The sequence below is a fragment of the Gymnoscopelus microlampas genome (genome assembly GCF_963454915.1).
Source record: "Gymnoscopelus microlampas genome assembly, chromosome: 13".
Taxonomy (NCBI): domain Eukaryota; kingdom Metazoa; phylum Chordata; class Actinopteri; order Myctophiformes; family Myctophidae; genus Gymnoscopelus; species Gymnoscopelus microlampas.
This window is the reverse complement of record NC_139950.1, coordinates 22,077,102-22,087,685: the sequence shown is the minus strand read 5'-3', so window position 1 is coordinate 22,087,685 and position 10,584 is coordinate 22,077,102. Positions and strand designations below refer to the sequence as shown.

General features: G+C 40.5%; 1 protein-coding gene across 1 annotated transcript in view; it reads left to right on the top strand.

The window, feature by feature from the left end:
• Window positions 1–2,877: 2,877 nt before the first annotated feature.
• Window positions 2,878–10,584, top strand: part of LOC311058593 (uncharacterized protein) — a 38,243-nt gene continuing 30,536 nt past the window's right edge. The window contains exons 1-3 of the mRNA XM_084076055.1: window positions 2,878–3,289; window positions 8,402–8,457; window positions 8,686–10,573. Coding sequence (XP_083932181.1) covers window positions 3,285–3,289; window positions 8,402–8,457; window positions 8,686–10,573 — 1,949 coding nt within the window. The 5' untranslated portion in view covers window positions 2,878–3,284. The remainder of the gene's footprint in view (window positions 3,290–8,401; window positions 8,458–8,685; window positions 10,574–10,584) is intronic.

Here is a 10,584-nt window from a genome sequence, read left to right as displayed (position 1 = left end):
TAAAACAAACAAAGTGACCATCATGCTGGTTCAGAGACATTTTGCTGACAATTGGCACTGGGTGTAAAATAATTGGGTTACAAAAATCGTGGGTTAAAAAATTAAGAGTAGAAAGTTTTGGAAATTATGGAAAGTTTCAATTCCATAATGAGGAATCTACCATTATGAAATTGCGGACATTTTTAAGGGACTGTGGATAACATGACAATCAGAATGACTGAGCAATTTAATAGAAAAGTCTTCCTTTCTACAATTTACAATTACAATTTAGGCATTTAGCAGAGGCTCTTAACCAGAGCAACTTAAAATCAGCAAGGTAAACACATACACATGCAGAGAGACAGTGTGGCGCCTCAGTAAACAAGGATCACGAGTAAACCAAGAACCTAGGATCAGTCTAAACAATATTATCAAAATAATTATCTGTACATTTGAAACTATAGGATGCCAGGTAAACAACAAACCTATTATCTGTCTAAATAACCTGCTATCTAAGTTTTTACATTGTGGAAACAAGCCTAAGTAATAAACTATTAGAACAAATGATACATTCTTATTAGAGGAACAGAATGATCGACTGATCTCTTTCAAATGAATTGTTATGCAGAACGTTTTATTAGTGTAAGTAATATTTTTGGGTTAAAACAAAAACTGTTTTTGTTAAAAAGTTACGCTCTATATTCTGATAAATAATAATCATTGCTGTATAGCCTATAGAGTGTTTGTTCTGTAACAGGGGTCTCCCTGTCTCTCCAGCGCCTAAGCCACTGTAACTATTGAATACATTACAACATGAATTATTAAAACACTCACTCATATATACAATACTTCACCCTGCTGCCCCATTAAGGAGAGTTATCAAATGAAAGTAGCTATCTATTTAGCTTATCTATTTTAAAATGTCTTTAATATAATTGTAAAAAAGAAATTGTTTTGAACATACAAGGTTTCCACCCGACAGAAATAATAATATCTTTGTGTACAAACCATAAAGTAAAACAAATAAATCTTTTTTATTACTACCATCATAACAATCCTGAGAACCACAGTTTATGACTTTCATGTTAAGTGTAACAAGTATAAACGGTATTGCATTGCCAATTGACCAGATAGTATAATCTTTATTATGTGCCATAAGACCTGCAAAATGCAAGCCTTTCTCCCGCCTGTGGATGGAGCTCATAAACCAGGTTGATCACTGTCTGTGGCTGCCTTATCAGTCTGGTAGCTGTCTGCCAAGGATTTAGTACCCTGTGTTTATATTAACCACTTAAACCCTCCATACTTGGTGAAACGGACCTGTGAGGCTCTGTACTTGAACAGTTTTTTCCCCTGTACGCCAAAAATAGACGATCTACAGGCTCACATTGCGTTGCAATGCGCTGCATTGTGAGCTTGTAGATTGATTATTTTTGGCTAATGTTCCCCCCAGAATATGGATGCTGGATTCAAGACGGACTATTCACTTAAATTTCATCTAATTTATTCTGCATGTGATCTCACAGATACCCCAAATCTAAAAACAGTCTCCAGAGCTATGTTAATGAGTTAATTATTATTTATTTGAATAACTTCTCCCATTCCAGGTAGTGTTTAATGCAACAGTGACATAATTAAAATGAATTGCTTTATATTAGCTTGGAATTTTAGGAATTTAGAATGAATTATGGCGTGTTTACTACCAAATATAGCTAATAATAAACTCTAAGCTCTGCCAGGATTATAGATTATTATATTGAATTGGAACTATAGTCCTTCAACTCCTCCTCAAAGAATCTCAATCAGATAATACCATTTTCCGTTTTTGCTGTTTTGTTCAAGTTGTAATGCTTCTTATGTGCCCTAGGGCTGGGGTTTGCCACCTTCAGTATTACTGTATTACAATCCAATTACACAAAAGATTAGATAATTACAGGAAGCATCTCAACGTCAATTTAGACTGGGACCTTAATGGAACACATCTCAACAGTTCCAGGTATTTTCCTACCTTCCCATGATGTTACTGTTACTGTAAGAAATACTTGTAAAAAACACTTCTCCATTCTTCTTTGCTTTATTAATAGCATTTTCTGAATTACAGTAGTGTGAAGCAATGTCACATTTCTCGGTTTATATGCAAAATGTCATAAAATATAAATTGTTTTAATCAGTTCTGTATAACACTAATATCAATAATAATACAATTTAAACTGCTTTGGTACCTGCTTGTGCCATTGTTAACCCTGCAATACTTAATATAACACAATATAATACTTGATTCAACACAAATACTTCAAAAAGTCACACATTATTATGCTGTATGTGTATGGCATTTTCCTCCTCAACAATCAAACAGTATAAGGAGAGCTCCCCATACACATCCTATATAGTGTTCTATGTAATTATGTGTATTATGTGCTGCTGTACAGTATGTACATTGAGGTGGCTGCATACCCCCCCCCCCCAGCTGTTTACTGTACATATCTTTCATTCTTATTACTACTCGTATATTTGATGTTTTCTTTTTTGCATATTATTGTACATTATTGTTTGTCTTTAAATGTCTCGATGAATTGAATACACAGACCTTAATGGAAACGAGCCCTGAGGGCTTATCTGGGTTAGGCTATCCTTTTAGCATTCTTTTGTATACATCTATGCCACGTGCCTTGTTTTTGCAAACTGTTAATAAAGTAATCAATCAATCAATCAATCAATCAATCCATCAATCCATCAATCAATCAATCAATCAACATGTATGTATTTATGCACTTCCTAAGAATTTCCTTCAATGATCTCAAACAGGATACTTCCTAATGAAGTAAGACATCCAAGCTAGTCTAACTCCCTTTAAAACCCTTGTGTTCCTTGTTCTGTTCTCAGTTTCTTTTGTTTTACTTATCTCTTTTTGTGAACGGTACCAACCTCTGCCTCAGGGAGTTTAGTCTATTATTGTTGCAGGAGCTGATACATAACGTAGGCGAATATGGGTGTTCCCCTTCTCAGAGGTTTAAGATGTCAGGGAAAAGGACAATATGGTGACATGTACTATTATACTGAGTCCCTGGGGAAGGAGGGAGGGGGTGGGGGGGGGGGGGGGGGGGGCGGAGGTTGGCAAAGTGGAGAAACTGAGACACAAGTGGAGGTGGAAGAAGTGATCCAGCCTGGATAAGGAGCAGGACAGAGCGCAGGACACAGGAAGAGATTGGCGACAACGGAGGGACGGTGCAAAGCGACCCACCGTAGGGGAGTCCTCACTCTCAGCCCCAATGAAAGTCTCCTAGGTCACCAAGAGACTGGGAAATATGCGGTGAGTCAGAACCAGTGGTTCAGATTTTTTTTGTAAAGTTAATCCAACTATGATTCAGATTAGTAAAGATACGTTTCTCCCCATGTCAAATGTTTGACCAAATGTGTCTTTTGGAGACAGATGTGTCATTGCTATTCATGTGGTTCAAAGACTATATGACACACGTTTGTAATGGGCAGATGTTTGACTGCAAATCTGGACTACAAATTTCCATCCTGTTTAATTTTCGTTTTGATTATTTCATTATAAAATATATTTGCACTCAATCACTTTCAATGTTTCTTCTAAAAATAATTCAGTAACATAATTTACCTTATTCCGGTTACATGCTTTCCATTATTGGTTAAACTTGGAAATATAATTACTTTCGAAATTTATCACAAGAAATTCATGAAAAGGAAAGGCGGTTCAAAGGTTCATGTCAGTTAGACTGAGGATTTCTCTGCTTATGGGACAAAGGCCTGCTGTCCCTTTCTTTCAAGCCACCAACCCTGCAATTTCAATGTAGCAGTCGGCCTATTTATTTAAAAGAACATACCAATGCAAGACATTTTCAAGACAATAATATTTAATAAATGCTCATGTCAGGAAGTGAGGACCCAGCATAGTCCTAAAACGTTCCATTAATCTCCCATCGCCCTAACAACTATTTCAAAGTTGCAGTCTTGCAAAAATGTGTAAATTGAAATTGCTTTAGGAAACAGTTGTTGGTCTACATTTAGAGTTCATCATTTAAATACAGTTTCCTGTGAAAACTAACTTAATTTCACAGCCAGGGATTCTGCATAAAATGTAATATTTTTTTGTTTATGTCCTCTGGGGACATTATTTTTTGTCTCCATTTAGAGACATATTACAACCTTAGTTGTTGAGTGCCCTCAATCAGGACACAGAGACACATCCATATTAATCATTTTTTATCCAATCAGGTCTGTTTTTTGTATTATGGCAGTTCTTGGCCATAATCTTGGACCAAATGATTGTCGGACTAACAGAGTGGCTTAGCCACTTGGTTGCAGCCAAAAATCCAAGTCTCAAGTTTAATTTAATAGTAGGCCTGACTACCTTCTCATTTTTCCACTGGCAATTCCACATAGGATGAGGTAGAAGGTTACTTACCTGTCCTTAAGGTGTAATGACTGTCCCTTGGGAGGCCTGACAGGGGTTACATGATTAGACAATACTGCATTATGTAACACAGTCTTACTTAACAGACCTTTACGTCCAAATCCCCCTCCTTAATACACAGACAATAGCCTTGTATGCCCCAGAGGGAGTATTAGCATTTTGTGGGTAACCCAAGAACAACCAATAGTGTCTAATCATATCTATCATATTCCCCTAATCAACTTAATTGTGCTTCATTTATAGATTTAGTGAGTGGAAAATAGTCGTGGGGATCATTAAACCAAATTTATTTTAAATGAATTAAGTAAATATTATTTTCTACTAAATGCGTGTGTACAAACATCTGGACACCCACGACACCTTCATGTGTACGCCTAGTGCCTAGTCCATGTCTATTTCAGACCATAGCACCCGTTTGGTTGGCTGCTGCTTCGTCTCGCCACAGAGCGTCAAAGTTGAACTTTTCTGTTGCACTTTTTTGCTAATTCCCCGCAGGGGCCAGCTGTTGGACCATTCATGAGAACTGCAGCGTTTTCATTACTTCCACATTGGCTTAATTTTCAATAGCTAAACCTTGCCGCCTGGTTACACCGCTTTTTGCTGGCTCCACCTCCTGTGGAAAGAGGCGATCGCTTCTTAACATATATAGACAATGCATGGAACCTTGCCATTTCCATAGATGCTGCTGGAATGAATTCAGCATAAGTCAGAGGACTCCCGTGTGTCTGACTCTGGTTGCGCATTTCTGCCACAACAGACAGAGACAGACCATCCCAGCCAAGTTGGCCGAGCCATGGACTATAGGCATTTACAGAGAAGTTGTCCCTCCAGGCTATGGGATGTATAGTGAGTGAAGTAGATGTCTGCTTCTAAAATGACCATGATGCTTAAATGAATACGAACATACCCGTTTCCTGTTCTGGTTCATTTCCCGATAGCATACTACACTACACTACACTACACTACACTACACTACACTACACTACACTACACTATGCTGTACAAGCAAAGTCACTGTATCATCATAGAGAACGTTGTTGGGGCAAAGTCATCATGGACGCACTAAATGCAGTACACATGACCGTAACAAAAAAGAAAGCTGAGTATTTAGAGTACGTACAAGTATGTAGGCATGTAGGTAAAGCCTGAAACATGCTCAAGCCTAGTCTGTAATATCACGGTGTCATGTACCAAAATGAGCAGAACAGGCCTACAGGCTACACGACGCATTGTAAACTTGTAGATCTATTGATAGCTTGTAGATAAATTATATCACTCGTCTGTCTTGAGTACCTACTTTTGTTCTTTCTGGCAAGTGACACCTCTCAGAATCAGAATCAACTTTATTGCCACAGGTTTACAGGTGTAAAGAAGTGGGTGGAATAATCATTTTTTCCCCTGTGTGCGCTCCATCATTTGAAGTTTCTTAGTTGGGGGTCTGTTTCCTTGATGTGTTTCTGTGTGCCAGCATGGAGTGAACTGTGCGAGAGTTGTCCATGCTGCAGTAACACCTATGAAACAAACCCATAATTAGTGTTATTAACTTCAACTGTATTTAACCATTCAAGTTGTTAAGAGTAGGCCTAACTAACTATATAACATTTTCCCACCGGCAATTCCATGTATGAGCCAAAAGCACACGTACCTGTCTTTAAAGGGGCTACACCATGAATTTTAACTTTTTCTTCATTTTTGTGTGTTTTTGGTCTTCCCCAGCTCTCTTCTGTTCCAACAAATACCCGACTTTGAGCATGCAGGCTTTCATAGGCTATCTGTGGTTTTTATGTAAATTGGTCTGAAAACAGTCCGTCAGATTTGTTCCCCCTGCCTACGTCACGTCTGGGAACAATTCCTCCCGTTTTTCAGTTCTAACCAACAAAAAAAAATCCCCCCAAAAAAAAAAGTTTTATTTTTATTTTTAATTTTTTCAATTTTTTTTCTTATTTTTTTTTTTTTACTTTTTTCCACACAGAACCAGGACATAACATGCATACAAACTGGCTCAATAGCGCCCGTGCCAAACAGGACAATGTGGTATTGCAGGTGAAAGTGCTTTATAAGCCAGAGAGAAGTTAGTTGGAATGAGTATATCTGAGGCTTGATTTAGGCTCAAACCTTTTGAAAAACGTTTGAGGGACATAAACAATATGATATTAAATATTATTATTATTTTTTAAATTCATGGTGTAGCTCCTTTAAGGTGTATGACTGTCCCTTGGGAGGCCTGACAGGCATTACAGTCGCAACTCGATGCGTTGTGAACTTGTAGATTGGCTATTTTCAGTGAAAAGATTTGGTGTAGGCCTAGGCTCGAGGTAATAAAGGAGGGGGCCAAAGGTAGACCCCTGAGGGGCCCCAAGAGTTTGTGTGGTTAAGACAAGTGATAGCGTGTTGTACAGTCATACTGAAAAGGTGAAATACTGCTTTTTAAGATGTGATTGTGCCACTGGAAAGGTGAAGTACAGGCTAGTACTGCTTTTTAAGACAGGTGATAGTGGCACAGATTTACTGTACAGGTGAAGTTCAGTACTGCTTTTAAGGCAGGTGATATACGTCACAGTTACACTGGAAAGGTGAAGTACACTTGTTCTGCTTTTAAGGTCTACAGTATGTTGTTTTTGCAGTTGTTTCATGGAAATGGTTCAGAGTTATGTAAATTCAAAGAACAATTGTTTCAGTGACTGCAAAGGGTGACAACTTTATTCACTGGCCAATTGCGTTCATATAGACACACATACAGTATAGACGCAAGCCGATACAATATTTTTTTCTCAATGTGGTTCTTTTCATGGCCCTATGAAGAACCACAAAACGTACAGATTTTTTGGAAATGAGGTCATGAGAAAATGTATTAAAACAAAAAGACTCTGGTTACTGTTTCATATATATTTATTCATATGTATATATCAATATGTATTCATTTATTGTATTATTATTAATATTTTTGAAAACATACTGTAGTTGTCTATTCTATAGATATTTCTGAGAAAGACATATTTGTCTGAAGAAATTAGCTGCACTGTCAGTTAAGCAACAGGACAATGAAATTGACTGCTTGTTGACCTCCTTGGGTGTCGACTGAGTCAGCCTAAGAGAATGGGTCTTTATGTTAAGGATTCCATAACAATAGGTCATAGGCTATTGTTCAAAGTGCAAGTAGGCTATGGAAACAAAAGGCTAGAAGAAAATGTAACTCACACTCTACCATTAAGTATAATCAGGACTCTACCTACTTTGCCCATTCATTCAAGAGTAGAGCTTGCTGACATTTGTAGACCCATTTGATACAATACTACGTGGCCCTTATAATTGTGGTCAATATGTGATTGTTTCTGAAAATAAATGAATACATTCAATTAAAATAGAGTGCTACCGTGCCCAAAAACATAGTCATTTATGCCTCCTTGTGTTTCTAACTCTAGTTTGAGTTCAACACAGATGCTAATGAAATATCCTGTCGGGACTGTGATTCTCAAGTATTGTGAACCTAAACGATAATCATTGCTGTAGTTTTACCATTGTACCATGTGTCAATATTCCTTCCACTGTGCAAGTTTGATTAATGACGACATATTTAACTGCCGATCAAATCTTCTATTACAATGTCTCTGTTATGTCCTTCCATGTTACTTCCTATCACCAGCCCATATTTCAATTCACCAGCCGTGTTGCGGGTTCGACTCTCGATCCCGATGACCTTTGCTGCGTGTCGCCCCCCCATCTCTCTCCCCGTTTCCTGTCAGTCAACTGTTCCTATCAATAAAGGCAGAAAAAGCCCCCCAAAAAGAAAGGTGTCATTCTCTGCCGACATTTTCCTTTATCTCCTTTGTACATCTAATGTTTTGTATTTGTTGATGATATGTATTTTTGTGTTATATTTTGCCATGTTGAGGAATTGAATACACATAGGACCACAATGGAAACAAGTCCCCTGGACTTTTTTTGTTCCTTGTTCACTAATTTTTCCCTTCTTATTTTCCATAGGTTTCCACTACTGTGGTTGGTGTGTCTATGTGCAGTGCAGAAATACTGCTATGCAGGTAATGCATCATCTGGACAATACAAAAGAAAATAATTATTGTTTTGTTTACCCTAAGTCTCAGACAGTTTGAACCGCTGAAAGTAATAACGACGGTCCTCTCAAGATGGCGTCCATGGACGGACGGCATTTTGAGAAGACCGTTGCTATTGCAGGACGGCCACCGTCTCCACGTATAAACAGTATGTCAGTGCTTTTAATAACCACATTCCTCACTTTTTCCCCCCAGAAACTGTCCTGGAGGACTGCGAGGCGGCGGGAACCAAGTGCCACACGTCGCACGCCGAGTGTCTGAAAACCAGCGACAATTATGTCTGCGTGTGTAACACAGGCTTCCAGGGCGACGGCATGACCTGCGAGGACAAGGACGAGTGCATCACAGGCCTGCACAACTGCCACGTGAGGGCCCGTTGCAACAATACCCTGGGCAGCTTCACCTGTGACTGCCGGGCTGGCTACATCGGGGATGGCCGACGCTGCGAGGACATCAACGAGTGTGAGAAAGATAACGGGGGCTGCCATGCCAACGCACTGTGCACCAACAATGATGGTGGGCGGCTGTGCAAGTGTAAGGCTGGCTTTGAAGGCAACGGGTTCCAATGCACTGATAAAAACGAGTGTGTCGATGCAACAATCTGCCACTGGAATGCAACGTGCACGAACAACCTGGGATCCTACGTGTGTACCTGTAATACCGGATACAAGGGCAATGGAAACTACCTGTGTCTGGATATAGATGAGTGTTCAGAGACTCCCGGCGTGTGTGCCGCCTCATTCGGCTATAAAGGATGCCATAACCTTCCTGGCTCATACCGCTGCACGTGCAGCAGTGGCTATGCAAGCAATGGCAAGACGTGTGAGGACATTGACGAGTGTGCTAACAACATCTGCAGCATGTATGCAGACTGCACAAACACTATAGGCTCTTACCGATGTTCCTGTAATGACGGTTTCGTAGGGAATGGACAGACGTGTGTAGATGTCAATGAATGTGACTCAGAGAATAACTGCCACCCCGACGCAATTTGTATCAACCTGATGGGCAATTATGACTGCTCTTGTCGGGATGGTTACTCAGGAGACGGTGAAATTTGTGCGGATATCGACGAGTGTGGGATCTCTGATATCTGCCCCGCTAGCTCCACCTGCGTTAACACTGCTGGGTCGCACTACTGTGATTGTGGCACTGGCTACGTCTACAACAACTCCAGGTGCCATGATGAGGATGAGTGTTCCACGGGCCGCTGCAGTCCCTACGCTGAGTGTAATAATTTCCCTGGCTCTTTCACCTGCGCATGCATGACTGGGTACAGGGGCGATGGAATCATGTGTGTGGATGTAGATGAGTGCTCACTGGCCCAGCAGTGTCACTCCAATGCCCTCTGCACCAACCTCCTCGGCAGCTACAACTGCAGCTGTCAGGTGGGCTACTCTGGAGATGGAGTGTTGCAGTGTAATGACATAAATGAGTGTCTAGTGGACAACGGAGGGTGCAGAAACAAGGCGACGTGTGTCAATAACGACGGCTCCTTCTCCTGCTTGTGCCAGCCAGGCTTCAACTTGATCAATGAAACCATTTGCCAAGACGTAGATGAATGCATGACCCTGGATGATCCGTGTGATGTCAACGAGGTGTGCACCAACACAGAGGGCTCGCACGAGTGCCCTTGCAATGTGGGCTTCTCCCGCCCCACTGACACAATGAAGTGTATAGATGTGGACGAGTGCAAAGACAAACCATGCCACACCAACGCCACATGTCTCAACACCATCGGCTCCCACTCTTGCACATGCAATTTGGGCTTCACTGGCAATGGCTCCCATTGCGCGGACATAGACGAGTGCTCCGAAGTGGGTAGATGCGACCCCCAGGCACTGTGCTCCAACACCATGGGTGATTATTCTTGCTCCTGTCTGGAAGGTTTCACAGGTGATGGCTTCTCCTGCGAGGATGTGGACGAGTGTTCCCTCTCGAATACCACCTGCCCGACCATCTCGACGTGTGTCAATTCTCCCGGCGCTTACGTTTGCTCGTGTCTGAATGGTACAGTGACACACAATTCAATTCAATTCAATTCAATTCAATTCAATTTTATTAAAGTGTCAAATCACAACAAGTTGTCTCAAG